General features: G+C 40.0%; 3 protein-coding genes across 3 annotated transcripts; all 3 read left to right on the plus strand.

The window, feature by feature from the left end:
* The first annotated feature begins 337 nt into the window (after positions 1 to 337).
* Positions 338 to 1819, plus strand: LOC107043373 (pro-resilin). Its single transcript, XM_015264899.1, has 2 exons — positions 338 to 492; positions 1355 to 1819. Exons 1-2 carry the CDS (start codon positions 409 to 411, stop codon positions 1574 to 1576), a joined length of 306 nt encoding a protein of 101 aa, XP_015120385.1. The 5' UTR covers positions 338 to 408; the 3' UTR covers positions 1577 to 1819.
* A 6085-nt stretch (positions 1820 to 7904) lies between these two features.
* Positions 7905 to 10705, plus strand: LOC107043676 (probable serine/threonine-protein kinase clkA). The gene is made up of 4 exons (XM_015265279.1): positions 7905 to 7931; positions 8193 to 8384; positions 9416 to 9782; positions 10572 to 10705. The coding sequence occupies exons 1-4, from the start codon at positions 7911 to 7913 to the stop codon at positions 10703 to 10705; spliced, it is 714 nt and encodes a 237-aa protein (XP_015120765.1). The 5' UTR covers positions 7905 to 7910.
* An 8913-nt stretch (positions 10706 to 19618) lies between these two features.
* On the plus strand, positions 19619 to 23111 carry LOC107040871 (pro-resilin-like). Its single transcript, XM_015261537.1, has 4 exons — positions 19619 to 19633; positions 20131 to 20505; positions 21144 to 21423; positions 22963 to 23111. Exons 1-4 carry the CDS (start codon positions 19619 to 19621, stop codon positions 23109 to 23111), a joined length of 819 nt encoding a protein of 272 aa, XP_015117023.1.
* Positions 23112 to 23617: the final 506 nt, after the last annotated feature.

The following is a 23617-nucleotide window of genomic DNA, read 5'->3' on the forward strand; positions in this document are numbered from 1 at the left end:
TATTACCACAAGGATTACCACCAACGTCATCTCCCAACACAACACCCGAGGACACTCTGTTCGTGAAAAATACGGTACGAAATCCCAGCGGATTTGGTGAAAGTGAGCGTGTGCTCACAACAGGTGAGAGTTTTTTCTCCTCCTCTTCTTCCTCTCTTCTTCATCCAAGTCTTTTCAGTTTCTTGAAAAAAAAACCCTTCATCTCACTCTTTTTACTCATACACACTGCTCCTCTTTTCAGACGTGATAGGCAAAAAGAAACACACACTCATTATTCACGATCACTTTTTGCCAACGGTGAGGCCCCATACAATTCGAAAAATACCATCTCACCATATTCACTACTACGACAATACCAGAGAGGAAGAGTATCCCAAGAATCATCGAATTCCATCGAGTTCAAAATCAATGGTATCAGCAACCAAGAATCGTTACCACGAAACACCAGACCAACGTGAAAGTTATAAGCACCACGGCAAAGACACGAAATACGTGAGTAAACTTTGGATAATTAATTAGTCTCTTCCATCAGGTTGAAAACCGACGAAAATTCTCCCTGACGAATCGATTTATACGAGTTGGGTTAAACGGTAGAGCGATGGCCCTGAGGGTCTATTGTACAGGTACAGGTGGGTGTGCCACGGGGCGGCGAAGGGCATGGGGGAGGGGGAGAGACGCGTGCTCAGTGCACATTTAACTTACGACCAAGAGCTTACGTGTCTGGAGACGCGAAGCAGCGGGTGGCAGTGCACAATGTACACGGGGGTATAGACCAGCAAACTGTGTGGGGGCTATAGAGGGACGGGAGGGCGGGAGGGAGGGAGTGTTGAGGTGAGGGAAGGAGAGACTTTAGAAGGGGGATCTCTTGCCTGGCCACCCGTTGCAACATCGCCCGACCCACTTAGCCTTATCCAACTTCGCTGATCCGACAAGAACATATGCGCGCCGGAACTGGCACGAAACTCTGCCAGGAATTGTTCAATGGATCGCACTTTGCACCACTCCTGGCCTCATCACGAGACCTCCAACAACACTGTGCCGCATGTGTCTTCTCTTACCCCTGACTAGCTACCCTCAGCTTCGTTAACTACATTTCCTCCTTCCTTCTGTTCGTCTCGTTTCTTTTTCCTCGAGTCTTTTTGGTCTTATAAATTTTTTATCATCAAACATGCAATAACTAGCACTCAGTGAGTACAAAAACTAGGAGTGCACTCGTCTCCACAGTGCTCCAATAGATTTCGAAAAGTCAAACAAGCTCTGAGTAAACTACGTAAAACTTTTCACATTGACTGGCCATTTTTATTTCTCTGTTTATGTTTTATGAGAATTTTCAATTCTGTTTGTTCTATTACAGGATCGTTATGCCGGGAAGTATGCCTTTGAGTATCATGTGGCGGATGTGTATTCTGCCAACGACTTCGGTCATCAGGAGACTCGTAATGAGTACCTAACTAAGGGCAACTACCATGTTCGTTTGCCTGATGGTAGGCTGCAAAAAGTGAGCTATCATGTTGACGAGGGAGGTTACCATGCCAATGTGTCATACGAACCAAACAACCAGTATTATTACGTATAATACCAGAGTGACTAGTAAATATTCCATCAGTGAAGGTGCCTCATTAAAAAAATCACCACAAAAAGAAACCCACAGCCGGTCAGAAACACATGAACTGTACATAAAATGAAAAAACAAGAGCGAAAGTGAATAACTAGTGTAGGAAGAGTGTATCATCATCTTTCGCAATTTTTCGCATATATCGTGAGAAAAGAGGGCACGAGTTGTACATCAAGTTGCGTTTGCGCAAATCTCGGTGAATTCACTCATGCCCCCTATTCAGGCTCAATCATTAAAGTATTATTATATTATAGAAACGTTTCATCCTTTCTTTTTTTTCATCCTCTCCAACTCTGTGTGTGTACCTGTGGGAAGGCCACACTGACGCGCGCACCTCGCGTCCAATTACTTTCGATGATTATTCGTATTTCCTTCATTCCATTGAATTCTCTTACTCATTTTTCCTCAATTTCATTTAGTTGTGCTCCCGAGATGAAACGGTTGCTGGGCACATAATGCGATATAAAACCGGGGAAAATCAGTGTCTTGGAAGGAACACACCGAGGGAAAAGGGGAGGGGGAAAATATTATGAAACAAAGTTTGCTCCATACACGCTATCCTCTCCTGTAACTGGAGAAATCAGTTAACAGATGCATCGCGTGTTAGGCATCCAAATGGTCGGCGCGTCAGCTTAGCTTCACTTATACTATCATCCACTTTTGCATGTAGCCTCCCATCACTCTCTCGTCTCGCCGCATACAGCAAACAGTTTATTAATCCAATGAGCAGGACCACCCCTGTGTAAATTTCCTCATTCCAAAAACTAACTTACACACTGAAATCCCAGAGGTATATGCGGATATACGATTTGTGTACACAGGCAAGCCATACTCAAGTGAATTAATTAGATCTCCATGAGGTCCTTACTTCAAACAGATTATTATTATGATCAGTTAAGGCCCGCACGTTTCTCTGATTGTCCGAGGCATGCGGGGCGAGAGGCATGACGAGGGGGCTTGTACATGCCCGTGCACGACCGGAACTTGGGCAATTTATAAAGTGCCACAGGCCTGGACTTGGAAAAGTTTTAATGGACTGACACATCTGAGATGCAATCTTGTTTGTTCTTACAGTTTGCACCCACAGTTGAGTTTATAATACGCAGGGCTGTTTCAAAAACTCGAACTTTCTTCTCACTCCATTCATTTTATTGTGTTTTGTATTTACTTTTGCTCCGGTCGATGCTCAGAGCTGCGACGAATTGAGGAATGGGGAGGACTGTTGATTGATTGTACTTGGGGGAGTTGAGGCATTGGGTGCGTGAAGTGGAAGTGCAGTAAAAATTAACAGAACGCGGATGGTAAACATGTAAACAGTTTTCACTCGTTCCCAAATTAAATCGTAAAAATACGTTTTAGTTTGGGAACGAGCGAAAAATGTAAAAATGTAAAAATACGGTTTAATTTGGGAACGAGTGAAAAATGCAGCAGAAATAATCGATTTTCCGCTTTCATTATGAAAAACTGATTGCACTGTACGCGGAGAGTAAAGTTCAGAGATATGTACGATTGAGATAATCAGAGTGCGACCTGGATTTCAGAAATTTTTATTCAAAGTCAGGGAAAAAATGTGAGCCACGAATAAATTTTGTTCGATCATTTTTACTTATAGCTTCGGAACAGTTTTAATAAGACACGAGACCGTGGAGTGCCCTGCGCGCACTGTGTGACGAATTTGTATTTAAATTTTTCGGGTGAGAACTAACCTAGTTCATGCCTATGCGATTAACCAATGAGGAATCAGTCTTACGAATTTCGAGATATTTCGACTCTAACGATGTTCATTTATGTGTATGACCTTTCATAAATAGGATTCCTATTTATTTTGGAGTATCTTGCGCGCTCCGCACTGTATAAATATAGCCATTGGCCCTTATATTTTTTTTCTACAGAAAAAACATTTATTCCTCACGAAATGCATTGTATATCCCTGGTGTTGTAATGGGTAAATTATTAAAATTAACAAAATTCATTAGCCAATTTCAGATTGTAGAAATTGTTGTAATTGTATTGTTGAAAAAAAATACATAACCTTTTTTTAGTGTTTGTTCACAATATTTTTGTTTTTTAACACTTCCAATTCCATAACTATAGCTATACAATAATTTTAGCTATCGGTATTATCCACAAATATTTATACCTATACACTATACCTATACATATTTATTGCTGAAGTTATGAATAGTTATAGTTATGTATAACTATTTATAACTATAGCTATCTATAAATATAGTTATGGCTATATTAATACCTATGAATAGAGTTCAATTATAGCGGAATAGATCGGCAACAGAAAGCGTTGGATAGATTTTTTTAAAAGGGATTGTATCACAAAAAAATTGCGACCGACCATCGCCCGATGTAAATTTCATATGTAACATATTGATTGCAGAATGAAGAAGACAACAGGAAAAAAAAATTAGCTAATTGCAAAATCCTTTAATTGAATAGGAGAAGTAATAAGCTACTCTACATTGTCATGAATGGAGCGAGTGTGAAACAATGCGAGGGATATGGAGACGGTGACAATAGTAGGCAGCTGTTATTGTAACTATTGTAATGAAGAGATGTTATTGGGAATAAGTAATACCTCTCTAAGCGTTATTAGCATGTCCAGCTGTACGAATGATTCTCAAGTTTGCCAAAAGGGTTTGCTGTGGGTACTAGCATCGGGTTTTGATATTGGACATGCGCTTGTGGTAGACGTCGAAAATACGATGGTCCAGTTTACCAAGAGCGAAAGTTGTCGTCAATTTCCAGATTCTGTCTGTGATGGTTTCTATTTGGATACGTTCGTATAGTAATACTCATTTAATTGTGAGAAGCTTTCTTTTAATAAATACATCATAAAAATGGATGATACATAAAAAAAAGTCAATCAATAATACAGATGAATAATGAGTGAAAAATTAATGAATAATTTTGAATTTTTGATCAATTTACTTTCACTTCTCAAAATGAAAAATAAGAAAAATACTATGACTCCGTTTTTTAGAAAACTGAATGATTTTCAAATGCGATTCATGAAAGTTTATGATGAATGAAAATGTAAGAAGAATTGATCCATTGCGGGCATGATAAGCGTAATAAAATTAACAATTATGACGTGAAGAATAATTTGTAAGTTTGAAGAACTCGAAAATACCGCGATCTCGATATATATCGATATAAATACCTTCACGGAACTTTCATCTTTCGAAGATAGAATTCCTATTTCTGACTGTAAATTGTTATATCCCACTGTAGATAATGAATTCAGGAATAAAATTTCAAGAAAAGGTAAAAATGTGTCAAATTAAAATAACGCCATTAGATCTCTCTGATTGGTGCAATTCAAAGGTGAACATCCATCGGAAAAGCTGATTGTGTCTTTTCCCGGAGCAGTGCGATTCGACTGAAACCGCAAGGGTCAAGAGCTCTGTGTGACACCAGCAAAGATTATATCTGGAGGATCTCGGGGTCCGCCGAAGTCGACGGAAGCATGTGTGAATTGCCCTCTTCACCGACAATCAACTGCGAAAGATTTGAAGTCACACAAGGGCGATGCAGTTTAATGCTAACTTCCGAATTATTGTTGGCAGTTAACCCACTTGGAATGAAATGGCAAAAGTCCTGCGGGTCTCAGCGTTAGCCATTTGACAAATACCCAGTGACTTCTGCCGATTCAGTAACAATCATCTCACACAGTTTTAGCTGGCCCCTTCGGTTTGAAGCGGGCGGTGAATCGATCCCGACGAAAGGTGGATGAACCGCACTGGGCAATAATCTTAAAGGGAATGTGCTGATTTTCAAAGACTGCGGGTAGAATTTTTCCCCCCTGGTGCTTTAAACCAAGTGGCTATTAGACGAATATGGCCCTTTTTACAGCAATTAATGTAATTGAACGAGCAAAGCTCACGCTCTAAACCGCATCCATGGGGATAAGTACACGCACGTATATAAGTTTCACTTTCTCCTCGTGTGTTGGCTCTCCCACTGGCTGAAGCGAACCGATTAACTCGGTGAATCGCCCTATCTGTACAGTGCGATACCTATCTCGTTTAAATTTGACGGTGCTCTGACTCTTCAAAACCCGGTTAACCTCCTGTTTTCTCCTGTTGCCGTCTCTTCTGCTCACCCTATCCCGCATTATTGCACAAATGGCAATTTCGTAACAGCGCGTAACAACCGCTAAGGGCCCGCGCCGGTATACTACTCCAGTGACCGAGATATACAGCACAATCCGTTTAATGCTCCACGGTGTAATCAGCATAATTTGCTATCAACGGTTTTCAAATAACCGAAGCATTGCCAATTTTTCAAGATGATGCCGACATAACCGGCGCATGATGAAATTATTATTCTCACTTAGGTGCACTAATAAAAAAAAGTAACACGCACTCAACCATTGTTTCTCCATATATTACATTGGAATTCTCACGTCTTTATGGGAGATGACGCCTTGATGGTCTAACCATCGTGCAACGTCATCCAATCAGGGATACGCAAATTATATTGTTATTAAAAATCTACTTCTTATCCATTAACAGTCATCACAGTAAATTGAAAAAGAAGAGAAATAAAAAGAAAAAATAGAGGTTCCAACTCTTCCCCATTTACCAACTTTGCGGACATCAGTGTCCGTCATCAGGGCGTTAATTTATTCGACCTAAAAAAAATTGGGTTAAAAAAAAATTAAATGTATCACAAATTGTGTTATTACCAAAGCTATTCTACATTGAACAATTTGGTGTAGTCTATAGTAAAATAAAAAGTTATATTATTCTTAATTTCTAACATTGCATTTAATATCATATTCAATAATATTACCCAGTAGGGGAGGATGGGGCAAAACGGCCCCCCTTCAATCGTCAATATTTTCCGATTCAATAATCCGATTGGGATGAGTTAGAGCTCGTTTTGAAGAATGAAAAATTATCTTCAAACTGAAGTTGGAACTGGGAATTTTCACAATGTCATTCACAAGTTATTGACAATTGAAGGGGGGCCGTTTTGCCCCACCCTCCCCTACTTTAGTAACAAATAAACATTTTAAATCATTTTTCATTTTTTCAACTTCAATGACGAATGATATTTTAATGGTATTTTTTAATTCTTTAACAATTAGTAATATATTCAGAATAATCTCTTGCTGCTGCTGGATTTTCTGACAATTTTTAACATCACCACTGAAATGATATTCTCTGCGGCTCCCCGGACCAAATATAGAAACCACATCAAATGTCACTGGGCTCCTCAACGTCACACTGTCCCTTTCATCCCCCCTCATTTCCTAGACGTCTCAATACATATTATCGACAAGAGGAGCCCCAGCGAGGATAAGCCTGCCGAAATCAGACGCAAACGCACTTGACATGTGCATAATTCAGCCTGTAACATATATAGTCACCTAATTAACGGGTACCGAAGCGTCTCAAGACCGGCGTATGCCGCAAATAGAGAGGGGCATGAACAAGACACTGAGGGAGGAGGAGGAGTAGAGTAGATAGACAGAGTACCCGGGAGGGGCTGGGCTTAATTAAGTTTCAATTACCTAATTAGTTTCGACGGAGAAGAGAGAGAAAAAAAAAGAAGATAGGAGACAGTAAATCGGAGGGAGATGGAGAGAAAGAAAAGAGGATTTTTAACAAAATAAAAGAAAAACGAGGAGAGAAGAAGCCGCGTACAAATATTGCATGAGCATCTCCCACGCTGTGAAGTAACTAGCTTTCTCCGTATAGAAGCGAACCAGATATGCCTCCTCTCCATCAAGCGTTCTCGTATTCGTGTGCGACTGGCCGCGACGAGACTGCTCGTCCCTCCCGAAATCAACGGAGAGACGCGAGCGCGTGTGAAACAATGGAGCGAAATAAAGCGTGGGCTTTCCTCACTGTGAGGACGTATTGCCCCCTTCCCACCCCCTTGCCCAGTCCTCCATTCACTCTCTCTGTTTACTTTGTACATCTCACAGTCCAAATCACCTCCTTTGCCTCAATTTCTTCTATCCTCCCTGCTCCCGAGGACTCTGTGTGAAAATCAACAATGATGCATGTTTATTCACTCCTGCACGCGCACACGACTGATCCCCCTCTGATGTCTCTCCCCTCCCCCATTGCCATTTCTATCTCACTCTCCCCCGCTGTTTTTTGCTTCACCACCATAGTGCAGCACGCGTGTGGCGTATAGGCGCGCGCAAAACCACAGGAAGCTGAGTTACACGTGGAAGTAAGTCGGGCACGTATAAAAGGAACATCAAGAGCCAGAGTATCTTCACAATTCAACTTTAATTCAGTGCCGATTGGTACTAATATCAAAAATGTACACCTCAGTGACCCAGGTATTGAGCGAGTTTCCGTCCAACATTCAAGTATTTTAAAGTGAATAAATTCAGTCGAGTGATGAGTCTGTGAATAAATTGTGGAGTCAGAATTTCAAGTTTTTTCTTTTCTCTTCACTTTCACAATTGGAGTTATTCTGTTTCCATCCCCTGTTAAGTGAATGAAAAACCGGGGATTATTGAATACTCAATGAGTCATAATGTAACGGTGCAAGTAGATCAGCCCCATTAATTCACCCCCGTTGCCTCTATGTGCTGCAGATAATGCTGACGTTGATGGTGAGTCTAGGGGTGGTTTATGGCGAACCACCGCTGAGCAACCAGTATGGCGTTCCTGCGAATTTGCCGGTAAGCAACAATCAAGTATCCCACGGAGGCGTAACAAATAGCTATGGTGCACCACTGGGATCGGACGGCCATCACGACGAGCATCAGGATTACATCGACAGTCAGGTATAACAACAAACCATTTCGATGGCGTTTCATAGCGAGACCAATCTGTGAGATGAATGAGAATGGATTTCCAACTGTACTAAACCGGTAGATCTGTTTTCTACTTCTCCCCGTCTCCCTCGTCGTTCACCCTTCAAGTTATAGCTCAGTCCTGGCATACGATAATTGCTTTATGCAATCGGTAAATAATGGTATTAATGGCGAATGAATTATTGATGAGCCCGTATAAACATGCAGCCCAATCGCTTCGGCTATCGAAAATGAATTAACGCCAAATTGACGTATCTAATCCGCTTCCCCCCCCCCCCCCAATTTNTGAATTATTGATGAGCCCGTATAAACATGCAGCCCAATCGCTTCGGCTATCGAAAATGAATTAACGCCAAATTGACGTATCTAATCCGCTTCCCCTCACCCCCCCCCCACCAATTTGCACATTCTATGCTGAATTGAAGGAAATGACAGAACAGGAGAAATGAAAAAAACAATTCAACAGTTGTGGAGTTGATGAAAACTTTCAGCGAAAACAATCTTGAAAATGATAGTCTACTTGTATACAATATACATCTCGTTCTTCTTAATGCACAATATCCAGTTACAGCAGAAGTTGTGGCAGTTTGAAAATTTACTTTTTTCCATTGCACTGTGATTCTCATAGTGGAATTTTCCGAGTTAAGGGAAACTGGAATTTCTGCTGTTTGCAAATGAAAAAAAATGGAGCGCAGTGGGGCTTTGGGGGGAGGGAGAGAGAAGCACAGACAATGGCTTGTAACATTAGTAGTCATGACTGCTCTCCTCTCACAATAAAGGCTATCGTCGTTAAAGCTCAATCGCTTGAAATCACACTACGGGGGGAGGGAAAAACCATTGCACAATATCGCCCCCACAATGTTGAGAGTGAAAATCAATGATTCTGTATTTAAACACGCCCTTTGACGTTTTGTAACATCATGAAGGATAAAGAATTGCCAGAGAAACGATTGGAAATGAATAAAAGAGTGAAAAAAATTCCGGTGGTTCTTTTTTTTCAGCCGAAATCCTACGATTTTGGATATGCCGTTAAAGATTCCGCCACGGGAAATGACTTTGGTAGACGTGAGAGCAGTGATGGTGAAACAGTACGGGGCGAATACCGTGTACAGCTTCCGGATGGGAGGGTACAGATAGTGACGTATACGGCCGATTGGAGAACTGGCTTCCATGCGGATGTCAGATACGAGGGGGAGGCGACCTATCCAGATCAGTATAATACTGGTTATAACAATGGTTATAATAATAATAATAATAATAATAATAATGGGTATAATAATGGATACAACAACGTTAACAATTACAACAATGGGGCTGGATATAACTATAATCAGAACCAGCCGCAAGGATTCAACTACAATCAAGGAGGTAACTTTATACATTGAATAATAGAAACCATGGCATTTCCGGTGTTGACTTTTTTCCCGTTGTTTACAGAGAAAAAAACATGAAAAATTATTGTACACTGGGAAAAAATTTTTTTTGATAAGTACATCCTCACTTGTGTCAAGAAACTCATGGCCCGAATATGTTACAGTGAGAAGGATAAAACTTTCGTTAAAAGATTTTTTCCTGTCCCAAAGACGAGGATAATTTGTTTATGATAAGAAAGTGATTTGTTAAAAAGAGTCTAGGTGAATCAATTTATTGAATAGTTTTTATGTCTCAAATCGAAAATATTTTGATAGAAAAATCGCTTGATTTGTTGTGAACAAATTGCCTCTCATCTATTGGAGAAGTACTAAATCTGTTGATGAAACGGGAGAGGAAAATTGTATTTGGGGAATTTTTATTGAAATTTAAAAAATGATGAGGGGCAAAGGATAAATTTTCATCTTTGAAATGTAATTTTATTTCATGTTGCCTAGGCGGTTGTCAGCACTTCTAGATGGCTATACTAATTAATTAAACATCCTAAAGTGTTGAGGACCTGAGTTAACATACGTCCGTCCTTTTATCATGAAATATTTCAACGGTCGGCGAATCTCATCTGAATGTGATTCTTGGCAAAAAGATAAAAGACGAATAAACTTCACCGCTTTTCCGAGAATTTGCACTGTATACCATTCAGTAATTGTCTGCTGGACTTGTCCGTACGCAAGCCCACAAAAATTTTATTCATCTCTCATTACAATTTCCCATCTTGTCTGTTTCCAGGTAATTACAATACTCACAGCAACCAAGGAAACTACAACAACTACCAGTACCCATCGAACCCAGATTACAACAACTACAATAATCCCAATTCATTTGCCCCAAGACCCACGTACGGAACACCGCAATTTCACTGATAGAATTTGTCCCGAAAAATATCCACTCTGGGTAATTTGAAAAAATTGAGGTACATAAGTAGGGTCGACGATAAAGAAAAAAAAAACTGGTAAATGGACATCTTTTCTTTCCGGCAAGAGGGGCATTTGCCAATTTTACCTCAACGAGTGGAATTTCCTTTGCGAATTTCCAAGGAAAAACACACTTAAACTGTACATACTTTTAATACTCTAGAATATAAGGTGGTTACACTCAAGCGTACGTCGAGATACTGTGGTGCTTGCGGGGGTAGATATTTATAATTGTACTCTACAATTTGCGGAGTAACAATTGGGGTTATAAACTGGCTAATGCTATGTACAGATGTATCTCAACATTTTTATACTAAAAAATAAAGATACAGAATATTTATACATTTACCTAAAATGTTGATTCCCAACAGTACGAAAATACCCTCGTCTTCCTTACGAAAATGTACCGTAAACTTGGTGTTGACACGTTATTATCTGAACTGGAACGTCATACCTGACAACGAATATTATTCAACCGCACATACACTTTAATGGTCCGAGGAAAAGGGGAGCGAACGTGAAGGCTCACATGAAGAATGCTAAGTGGTCTGGAGTGCATCACGTCCGCCCTGCTAGCACTTTTCCCCGTGGGTTTGTTGTTGTTATTGCTGTTGCATACGTTTTGGCATCATTAAATAGGAAGGATAGTTACACCGGAACACAAATTCATATCCACGGAAAAAAAATATACCAACGAAATAGCAACTGCTGCAGTTTAAATCTTATCTCCCCGAGTCCAGTCAGTTTTCCGTATACACTCGACCCCAGTGTTTCCCAGAATGATAACAAGGTGAACGTGAATATATCCATAGCCGTATTAGAAATGCCGAGTGGCAAACTATATGTCCCTTCAGACTCCTCTGGGCGAGGCGCTGTATCACATAAATGCGCCTCCAACTCCTGATGCTCTCACTGGAGAGAGCACGGATGCAATTTATTGCTGCTCCGCAAACCCGTATAATATCCCTGGTAATACAACTGGCCATCCAAGTGGGTTTTCGTGGTCGTGGGAGCGTGCGAAGGGTCACCAAAGGTGCCTCAACCCCTGACAACCCCCCGATCCCCCCTCTTATGAGCCTTACATATACCATGGTGTCTTGCACTCCAGACACATGTGAAAATAATTCCATTTTACCCTGCAACAGCATCCACTGACACACGTAATATATATGCATGGATTTACACACCTTGATGGTGTTTTTCTTTTTGCTCTCAAGACCGAGAAGGGGAGAATGAAAATTCGCGGTCTGTTTCACGCTTCTGCCAACGAATTTGCCAACGTCGAAATCGCAATTTTAAATTCATGAGGTGAGCGCGTCAATTCTCCCTGTGGTACCCTCTTCACTATTCCTCACTATTTCTCCTTCTCCTGTCCCGCATTCTCACTGTTATGTACCCCTCCCTCTTTACCACCCCTCCGCAACGCCAAATGAAATGTGGTCTTTTCCACGCTCCACCACTGGAATTGATTTCCAACTGGTTCAATTGAGCTCAATAACCGTGCAGAGATATATTTCATGAGAAAATTGAATTCAAATAAAAGAATACATTCAAATGAAATATTGATTGGAGTTTCGTAGGTTTTTCTCTGTTCATTCTTTTCCTCGTTCTTGTGCCCCATTGTGCATCTCTGAAAAAGTAGTGCACGGGGTTGGCGAATGATTTCTGGGTAATTTCTGAACGTCTAGCATGTAACGGTGTGCAGTGGTGCACCATCATTAATTGCACAATTGAGTCTGAATCGGTTTCTATGGCATCTAATGTGCCCCGTATCCTCGCATCATCCTCGCCTTTGATAGGTAATCCTTCTCTCTCCCCCTGGTTGCATCAATCGGTATTCGTGCTGGCCATTAAAGCGAAATTATCCGCGTTTGCGTGAACTCATTCAGTATCCACGATTATACCACTGAACGGCTCTATTTCATTTCCAAACGTGAAATTCCCGATGAACGATGAATAAATCCTGAAAACACGATAAATCAGAAAATTCATGAAAATTTCAACGTCAGTATTTACCATTAGTGAACATTGTGTGCTTTGAAGTTATTGTTTGACTCTCGGCGGCGGCGAATTAGGGAGAAATGTCGGAGAAGAAAAGGGACTCATGAAAGAGAAGAAAAGGAAAGGTAGGAGAGCGGACTAATTACGTTAGATCCACACATTCAACTCACCTGGAGAGGAGTTGTGAATCAAATGAATACCCACATCAAACATAACTGGCTTCGTTATGCCTTGAAATTTCTTAATATTCTGCTCTCCGTCATGTGAATGTACGTCTTTGATGTCAATATTAAAAGGAGAATGTGGCATTTCTCGGGAATCTCAATGGAGATTCTAATGAGCACGTGACATTTATTATTTCGAGTACTATCTCTCATTTCCGTTTCGCCGCACAATGGGTATTAAATAATCTCGCCAGTATCCGGGGGATGGAGAAAAGCTCATGAGTGATATCGATCATTACTGAATTGCTGTTATCCCCTGCAAGCCTAATCTAATGAGGCCTTCAACCCCGAATCAAGGGAATCAAATTGGAAACCGTAAGCAGTAGTGATCCTCCTAGTCTCTCTCTCTCTCTCTCTCTCTCCCCCCCCCCCCCCCCCNATGGTTGGGGGGGATTCATCATTCAGGTAATCTCGCCAAAATGGTTGAAGAGGAATAGATGTGAATAGAAACTCAAAATTCGTAATATCTCTTTGGAAATGAAAGTCACTGATGCGAAATTTTCGGTGAACATCTGACAGAATCTGGTGCATTCACGAAGATGATTCGTTCTAATTAGCCGGTGATCCCACGGAGTTTTGAACCGGGGAATATCTATACCGGCGATAAGCACTCCAAAATGCTTTATCTTCGGTGCAGCATCCATCATAATTGCTTTTAAGCATTCAACTCGCTCGGCTGAACACGGAAAATTATCGAACCGCAGTGGGAAGTATGTGGAAGTTATACCCCACATCAACAGCAATGGTATACACAAATTTTATGAATTCAAAAAATTGACGTTGTTTGTGGACAAGGTGACAGGCTAATTCAGTAGCGAAGTGGTAAAGCGGTTTAAGTCGACTTATCTCGCAGTTCAGTTTTTGAGGAATATTTCCGAATCTAAGGGAGATAGCGAAATTTTCGTAACTACATTTATTGTAGCTCTCAATCGGCTCTAGAAAAACGGTTATAACAAAAATTTTGCTATGTCCCTTAGGTTCCGAGATATTCATTGAAAACTGGTCAATAGTCAAAATTGACTTGTATTGAACTCTTGTGTTGAATTAATACTTGGCAAACTCAACAAAAGAGTAATGAATATTTATTTTTGCAACAAATATAGGGTTTTGTAGGGCTCCAAACCAGCTACGTCACCTCCTACATAAATCCTCGCTAATGCCGAACGCTTATGGACACTGAATGTTTAACACTGTAGCTTATATATTAGTCCTTCGATGTAAAGTGCGAAGTTACAAAAAGAGAATAATAAATTTCCTGGAATTTTTCATACTTAATGATATGTTAAATTATTTTTTCTGTAAAGAAGGTATAGCGGAGGTAAAACCGTAAAATATATGGAAGACTGACGCCGCATTAACAACAATGATTTACACTAATTGTATGAATTCAAAAAATTGACGTTGTTTGTTGCCAAGGTGACAGGCTAATTAACATATGACGAGCTCAACGCAAGAGTAATGAATATTTATTTTTGGAACAAATATAGGGTTTTTAAGGGGTCCAAATCAGCTACGTCACCGTCATGAATCCTCGGTAATGCCGAACGGTAATGGACACTCAATGTCTGCCACTATATGTTATATATTGGTTCTTCGATGGAAAGTATGGAGTTACGAAAAAAAAATAATAAATTTTCTGTAATTTTTCGTACTTGATGATGTATTAAATTTCCTACAAAGACGGTAGAGCGAAGGTAAAATATATGAAAGACCGACTCCTCATTAACAACAATGATTTACGCGAATTGTATGAATTCCAAAAATTGACGTTGTTTGTGGCCAAGTTGACAGGCTAATTAACATATGACGAGCTCAACGCAAGAGTAATGAATATTTATTTTTGGAACAAATATAGGGTTTTTGAGGGGTCCAAATCAGCTACGTCACCGTCATGAATCCTCGGTAATGCCGAACGGTAATGGACACTCAATGTCTGCCACTATACGTTATATATTGGTTCTTCGATGGAAAGTATGGAGTTACGAAAAAAAAAAAAAATTTCTGTAATTTTTCGTACTTGATGATGTATTAAATTTCCTACAAAGACGGTAGAGCGAAGGTAAAATATATGAAAGACCGACTCCTCATTAACAACAATGATTTACGCAAATTGTATGAATTCCAAAAATTGATGTTGTTTGTGGCCAAGGTGACAGGCTAATTAACGCATGCTGATTCAGCACAAGAGTAATGAATATTCATTTCTGCAACAAATATAGGGTTTTTGGGTCTAAACCAGCTGCGTCACCTAACTGACATTGAATGTCTAGTACAACAGGTCATAATGATTTCTGTGTTCAAATGACCGTGCATTAAATAGTCATGAAACCGTAAAGTATAAAAAGATTGACCCTCCATTGACACCAATGGTACACAGAAATCGCATGAATTCGAAAAATTGACGTTGGTGGTTAACAATGTCGTGGCCATTACTGCATGTGTGAAAAATGTCCCTAACAAAATGACAACGGGAAAACGACTCCAACGACTTGTTAGAGTGTAACACCAACCCTCTCGTATACTTGCCGTGTCATAGCTGTGCTCGTTTACGAGCAAAAGCTCCCACCTAGCGCGGAGAGGTACTTTCAACGTGAAAAGAGAAGCTCTGTATCACCGGTGTGGTGCCCTTGCCATTCAACACACACGTACCAACTGTACCCCACACCCCCTTTTCGCGCAATGAAGGTACAGTGGTAACTAAGAGCGGAATCCACAATTACATATAGTAGGTTGCACTCGAGGATCTCCAACGAGCCGCTCGTGCCACCACAACCGTTTCCTATGCAAACGAACTGCAGCTGCGAAAAGAACCTTAAATTTTCAGACTCTGAATTCGCAAACTCGGACATTTCGGGCTTTCCATCGATCGATTAATTTTAGTGGGAAAGTCCCTCATCATATAATTGAAGAGAAAGCAGATCTTGGTGGTTTCGATTCTGCAGAACCATTTGGATTAACCTTTTTCGAAGATGCATTTGAATCATTTACGGCAATAAAAAATTCATAGGTGAAGTTACAGTGAGGTGAAATCATCGGCGACCAGTCGACATTACCAGTGAATAGAATGGAAATCATAGGATGTTCTGAGCTTTTTCAACAAATCTCTTGATAATAAATGGCTTTCATGATATATTACACGTATGAAAAAATCCTATAGGACTTCCTATAGGATTTTCTATAGGTTTTCCTATAGGACATCCTATATTCCATATATATTATTATATATTTCCTATAGGAAATCCTATGGAGGATTCGAACATTTCCTATAGGATTTTTCTGGTGGGATTCCTTATAGGATTTCCTATAGGATTTTCTATAGGATTTCCTATAGAATTCACTATAGGGTTTTCTATAGAAAGTAACACACAAAATTGAGCCTCGAAACCAATCGGTCAGAAGGGTCAGGATTAGGGTCATAAATCTGATAGGGAATCCTATAGGAAATCCTGTGGGAAATCCTATCAGAAAAATCCTATAGGGAATGTTCGAATTCTCCATAGGATTTCATCGAAAATTTTCAACACTCGTCCACTAGATTACATGACTAAAAAGAGAATCACCTCCTGATGGTGTTCCAAGTTCTGAAATAATCAGGGTGAGATTGCTGGGAGATGAATTTGAATGACATTTACACTGAGGTAAAATTATCGGAGGTCGGGTGACACTACCAGTGCATATTCCGGCTTTATTAATATTGAAAACGACGGATATTCTTACTAAAATAAATGTTTTAATCTCTCATGATTTATTAAACGTCTAGAGATAGTGAAGAGATTTTGATAGAACTCACTTTACCTCCATTAGTAATCATACCTTTATCACATCATCGAAATATTCAATTTGAAATCCAGTACGAATATAGAGTTTATCTTCTATATATATTGCTCCAAAAGAGCTCTAAAATGTCGTATCAGATCAGTTCTCAGAAAGAAATGGCTCAATCTGATATCGCATTAGTAGACTTGAAATATTGAAGAGATTTTGATAGGATTCACTTCACATTAAGTACCCTCACTGGTAACCACACTCTAATATTCACAGATCCCGCCAGATCGTCCAAAGATTCAATTTGAAATCCAATATGACCATCGAGTTTCTCTTCTGTATTTGTAAAAAAGTGCTCTAAAAATTTCTATAAAAAAATCATATGTCAGTGGGTCAAACTTTCTTCCAATATATTATTAAGTAAGTGCGATAACATTCTTTAAAGATGGATTTGAATGATTCATGACAATTAAGAATTCTCGTGCGGAGTTATACTGAGACATGATGATGACTAGTGCATATCTGGTTCTATTCATAGTGAATGAAATGAAATTGAAAGAATATTTCGAGCTTTTCCAACGCCAATTTCTCCGAAAAAAGCGTCAATCTCAAGTGCCATTAGTGGACTTGAAATATTGAAGAGATTTCGATGGAATTCATTTTACATCTGGTAGCTGCACTAATAACCACACTTCTAATGTTTACAGATCGAACCAGATTCACATAAAAAAATCATACCCCAGTGGTTCTACATTTCATAATCAATAGATTTCTGAATCGAGTATTTTCACTCTCCTCCACTATGTCGGTTTGAATCTCTCACACCAAACACAACCTGTAATTCCCATTGACGCATACAGAATCGCCCGCTGTTGTAATGCGATGGAGTGTACGTTAACACGATGTGCACGATCTTATGATGAATTCAAAATTCCCAATGGAATTCCAATAACGAACTGTAAGCGCTTTGAATGAACGGAAACGACAGGAGAAAAAGGGAAGTGAAGCCCCTCTAAACGAGATTACAGCTGAGCTAGTATTAGACCTGGGAGATCATGCGTTCTATGTAATGCGATGATCACCATAGCCATTGAATCGAGTACTTCAAATATATTTTTTGCATCTCACTGGAGTTTAATCGACCTATCGTACATACAGCAAAGAATGCAAAGAATATAAAAACTCATGAATGAAGTCAACGAATCCGACTTCATGTCGGAAATCGAATCAATCCAAGTCAAGTGCAACATGATTCGAGTAGATTTCACGTCTTATTACAACTTGCAATCTACACTGAGAAAAAACAAGAAAGGCATCGTTCGAAAATTGACAAGAAGAAAATATCTCACACTGAAAAAAATAAACCTTTCGTCAAGCGATTTTGTACTTGCCCAAAAGATGAGGGCCAATTGGTGGTTTTTGCATTAAAATATTCTGGATTTGAAACTCAACAATTATTGAATAAATTAGTCAACTAGACTTGATTTGAGAAATCACTTTCTTATCATACACAAATTTCCCTCGTCTTCGAGACAAGTACAAAATGTCTTGACCAATGTTTTTTCTTTCTCAGTGTAAGATATTTTCTTCTGTCAATTTTCAAGCCATGAATTTCTTGATGCAAGCGAAGACGTAATTGCCAAAAAAACTTTTTTTTCTCTGTGTAATTCATTAGATCATTTTTTGCGACTGGATTCACATCAGAGGAATACTTGATTTCAGAACCCATTTTTTTAATGTGCACTTTGACATCTCCTGATAAAACAAGGGTATTTCAAAATTCATGTGAAAGCTTGTTGTTCACATCCATTTCTAAGCCTCCCGGAGCTCGCAAATCATTTTATTTCCCTTCCAATGTGAACTACTTCATGTTATTTGTACTTTTTGATGCATTCATGTCATTTACACAGCTTTCAAGAGAAGGAAAACGTAAGATTTCCGACGATTTTTCACATGAGTTTTGAGTTACCCTAGTCTTAACGCGAATTTTAAGATACCCTTTTTAAAAAAAAATTGAAATACCTGTTGTTATTTTAGGAAATGTCGACTTTTGCATTATGAGAAGGGTTCTTTCCACTCAGTGTCCGGAATCACCAATAATTGATGATAGATTCCTGATCATCTCTGACATGTCCCAGTAAATCAATGAATTTTCCGAAGCCAGCGGACAAAAATGTCCCCTATTCGTCTCTCATTGTTCACCCCGATATAGTATGCAGGAGACCTATAAATGGATTTCGCTCTCCAATGATTTGATTGTTTCTTAATTTCGCACCAATTATTTTCTCTCTGTACGGAAAATAATAAAGTACTACCCGTGATTCCCCGAAATATTCAAATTTTCCATACACAATGCTTACCCATTCTACGTATTTCCGAAGAATCCAATCAGTTATCCACTGTATTAGGAATATAGTAACCGAATATCCCATAGGCACTTCGTGATCGACGTTGCTGGCCGAGAGGCACTCGAATTCGCGTGATAGGTGCGCATGAAATATTAAAACGTGGATGGATACTCTGTGCTGGAAGAATACCACGCACGCTCAATCAATTAAAATCCATATATGAAACGATCCCCAGCCACCAGCGAGGTATTTTTATATGTCGAAAATCGGTAGGGATCATCCTCAAGAGGAGTTGGATGGACCGACAAGTGAAGGGAAGATTATCGTATCGTATTTAGCCCATCCCTCAAGCTCCAACTCCAACACTGGGTTAAACTCCTCGTAATGTTATACTCACACTGTTATAACAACGGTTAAACCGGGTTTAAACTGTAACAAAGAAAAATACTGGGGATAGAGTATATAAGGATGCAAGTGAATCATCTTCATCAGTTCACTCGGACTCTCCGAAACAGCTCATCGATATGAGTAATCATCAGGTGAGTACATCACTCATTGATTATTACTTCAATGTATATCAATCGCGGAGCGCGTAACGTGAACGATTATCATTCAAGATTTTCCCTTGCCGAATAGAAACGCGGTACCGAGGGAATATTAACAATTTCAAAGGATTAACTCGGGTAATTCGAGGGCAAATTTATTGAAACTGCCGTTGGAGATAGCAAAAGTACATTTGTCATTCACTTCGTGTAACGAATTCCGATCGCGGAAGAAGCACTTGCAATCATCCTTAAAGGTTTCCAGGCTAGAAACAAGTATCTTCTCTCCATTTTGGAGAAATTGGAGAAATGCGTGACTACCCTTTCTTATTTCGTTTTCCTATATTGAGGTTGTAACGAACAAGTTTCTACCTCGCGTTTACACAATTTATAACGGTCAAGAGATAGTCTATCTCTACCTCAAATTAACCATAAACTTGGGCTTTCCTCTTTTCCCTCGTTCCTCCTAACTTGCTCTTTTTTCTCCTATTCAGTTCACCGGTTTGGTGCTGACAGTATTGTGTAGCACGACTGCACTGGGAGGACTTTTGCCGGATTCTGGAAGCAATGGTTATCAGTACAATAGACCAAACGGTGGAATTCTTGGTGAGCCAGGGAGACGTGTAGGTTATGATGCTTCCGGTAGATTCCTTCCAAGTGGAAATGGATTGGACTCCCTTGGAAGGCCAAGTGGCACTTACGGAGCCCCTGGTTTCGGTGGCTTTCCAGGACCCGTTGGGTATGCTGGTAGACCCAGTGGTGCATATCCCGGTGGATACAACGGAGCTTTTCCAGGTGGCGTTCCACCACCAGGCTACGAGGGAATTCCCGGAGCTTATCGCAACGGCTATAATGGGGACGACGGTCCAGTGAGTTTCATTTTACCTTTATTTTTTTATTATTATTATGTCGCAATTTAATTTAATTCATTGCCTGGTGGAATGCCTCCTGGCTATGGAAATTTGACTTCGAAAGCCATCCCGTTGATTCCCAATATTTTTTTCAACTGTTTTACATCACGTTGAATTTTAAACAAAATAAAAAAGCGATGAATATGATCTGATAAACGAATATTAACGATGTGTTTATCCAAGCGTGCATCGTGCACCCGTTGAACTGTGATAATTTGGTCATTCAACAAATCGTAGCACGCTGGAGGACACATTATCACGGGGATATCGGTGGTAAAAACCCTCCCCACGGGGTAGGTTTGGGAATGAATGTGAGGTAGAGAGCTGATGCCAACACAGGACAGACCAAGAGCTCTCTGTGTTCGGTGTATTGTTCCCCGGACAGCTGACAATCGCCGAGGGCTGCTTTCGAAGAGCCAGAGAACAAGGGTAGCAACAAAAATAACCATAAAGTTGCAACACCAAATCGTTTATTCTACATCTTTCCCTTTGTTTGTTTTTCGTTTGTTTCACCACCCATTTTGCTGCCTCTGTCATTTTATTTTGTTTTACGTGTATTCATTCCTTTTATATCCCTTTATGTCTCTGTATCGCAGCCGAGACCGTACAGTTTTCAATACGAGGTGCTAGATCCACCGAGCGGTAACGACTATGGTCAGCAGGAGACCAGCGACGGAAATGTCGTGAGGGGCGAATATCGAGTACTTCTACCGGACTCTAGGACTCAAATCGTAAAATATACAGCAGACGATGTGAATGGATACAACGCGGATGTTCAATACGAGGGGCAAGCTCAGTTTCCCAGACCCGGTGGTTATCAATTCAGTGGACCGCAGGGTTCTTATCAGCCGGGCATTGGATTCGCGCCTTATCAGGGTCAGTGCACTATTCTTCAATTCTAGTGGGATAACTTTACGGGGGAAAAACGTTTTAGTTTTCGGAGGTACACTCCTCATTTATAGGAAGTCGCGGTTCTCAAAGTGAACGAGTCAACCATTTTAGAATTAAGTAATAATGTTTTTTTTGTGATTCCGGGTGTAAATCCCTGCCTACAGACGTTATGATACAAAAAATTGTTCGTCACACGGCCGAAAAAACTCTTCTAGCTCATATCATTGCATAGTTATATAATTACAAACTTATCTGCGCCAGAATAGATTTTTTCGGCCTAATGACGAAATGTATTATTTCCTTCTCGTATATTCTTTGGAGTTTTTACGAATACCTCAAGCCCCTGTACTCCATTCTCCAAAGAACAAGAGAAAACCTCACTTGAGGGAATAAACTGGCCAGGTGCCGTCGTCTCTTGCGAGACTCCCGCTCGGTATGAAACCGTCAGATTTTAGAATGTCCCAAATTTTGGCCCCCCAGCCGGGAATTGAATCCGGGCCACTCAGCCACCGCCGTCAATTCTTAGAATTGAGTATTCCTGTCACTAATATTTAGCGATATAATCCTGAAAACCAGGGAAGTTCTGTTTTTTATCAAATTTCGTATTTAATGTCGGACAATTTCACTGAAACCCACTATAATTTCTCTTTCTTTAACGGAATTATCTTGTCTTCAAGATTCTGTGATTTTACAATCCCGACTTTTACGGATTTCTTCTCCAGATTTCAGTGACGAGAAACCTTGTTTATAGTGAATCATTCTATCAGTGTAACGGCATTCTATTTCTGACCAACGCGAGGATTATTCCGTGAAATAAACGTTTCAATTATCAGTGATGACCGGCTATTTTCATCACTCAATTTCCCCGAGTAACGGTAATTACTTTTAATTAATGAGGAAGTGAACTATTCTCACCCAAATTAGATTGAATCTACATTACTGAATGAACTCCTCCAGAGTAGAAATATTCCAAAGATTGAAATGCATCAAATATTACGGATAGTGATGGAATTTTACCCACTCAACCAGAATATCAAGAAATCAGAGCAATCAAACTCAAGAATGTAGAATGAGTATAAAAATATGCCCAAACCTAACCTTTCCGAAATCTCATTTGACAAATGACATTTCCGCCTCGACAAATCTTATAGAATAGATGAAAAATACGGTTGTGAAATATATTCTGCTTATCAGATTCAAGAAAATGCCCTGGTTTTTCCCAGAAATTGTCTGTTTGCCTCCGTACTACTTTATTCCTCTGATATTACAAAATGAATCCTCAAAAAACAAGTAAACCCGCTCGCTCTTCCTCCATCAAGAGAAGAAAATCACCGAAAACTCAAGAGGAAACATAAAAAATAATCTCAGGCGTACTTTATCCTCACGTGAAGTCTAATCGAACTCGAGATATCTTTTACGTTCCTTTTCATTTATAAGAGAGTAAGAAGATGAGACGTGATGGTGGGTCACGTCGAAAAGGACATGGTATCATAAATATAAATGTGATTTTATGCTGGCTGACAGGTAGGGGTGGCTACGGGGGACCGTCAGTGGGTGGATTTGGTGTTGGTGGTGCAAACGGCAACGGCATCTTTGGAGGTGGTGGCGGCGTTGGTGTAGGCACCAGTCCCAGCAATCAATACTTACCTCCGGGCGGTGGTTATGGCAAATGATCGCGCCGGCCAATTCAACTCTCCTTCCCTATCTACTTTGAAATCTCTCAACTATTCTCCACCAACTCTTTCATCGCGTACATCATTCAGTGGATTTATCCAGCTGCATACAGCTGGAAGTGAAGCAGCTCGTCGATCATCTACGGGAGATGATGCTTCGCGTGACTTGTGTAATTCTCATTATTATCGCATAGACATATTATGCATGAATACACTCTCGCTGTGTACATTCAACCATGATAATCGCTTTTACCTTTTTTTTATGCTGAACAACATCTGTATATTGCTCCCAATAAAGAAGAAATCAAAATGATAGTGTCCATTATTTATAAAAAATTAGCGACAAAATTATGTGACGCCAAGCGTATAAGTACGATTGTTCCTTCTTCCCTAATTACAGAAGACGACTATACCGCTCTCGTGGTACTTTGCTACACACTTGTGATTCCATAGTGCAAACGGGATGAGAGAGCTCCGCTAATCGTACTCGTGATAAGCCATTGCAT

The sequence above is a fragment of the Diachasma alloeum genome, unplaced genomic scaffold (genome assembly GCF_001412515.2).
Source record: "Diachasma alloeum isolate Michigan unplaced genomic scaffold, Dall2.0 Dall_scaffold_00176, whole genome shotgun sequence".
NCBI lineage: Eukaryota > Metazoa > Arthropoda > Insecta > Hymenoptera > Braconidae > Diachasma > Diachasma alloeum.

Excerpts from the sequence above, each read along its gene's own strand:
- LOC107043373 (XM_015264899.1), top strand. The coding sequence starts at position 409 with ATGGTATCAGCAACCAAGAATCGTTACCACGAAACACCAGACCAACGT. Across the intron at positions 493-1,354 it reads ACGGCAAAGACACGAAATAC|GATCGTTATGCCGGGAAGTA; the intron begins GTGAGTAAACTT and ends GTTCTATTACAG.
- LOC107043676 (XM_015265279.1), top strand. The coding sequence starts at position 7,911 with ATGTACACCTCAGTGACCCAG. Across the intron at positions 7,932-8,192 it reads TGTACACCTCAGTGACCCAG|ATAATGCTGACGTTGATGGT; the intron begins GTATTGAGCGAG and ends TATGTGCTGCAG. Across the intron at positions 8,385-9,415 it reads AGGATTACATCGACAGTCAG|CCGAAATCCTACGATTTTGG; the intron begins GTATAACAACAA and ends CTTTTTTTTCAG.
- LOC107040871 (XM_015261537.1), top strand. Across the intron at positions 20,506-21,143 it reads ATAATGGGGACGACGGTCCA|CCGAGACCGTACAGTTTTCA; the intron begins GTGAGTTTCATT and ends TCTGTATCGCAG. Across the intron at positions 21,424-22,962 it reads TGGATTCGCGCCTTATCAGG|GTAGGGGTGGCTACGGGGGA; the intron begins GTCAGTGCACTA and ends GCTGGCTGACAG.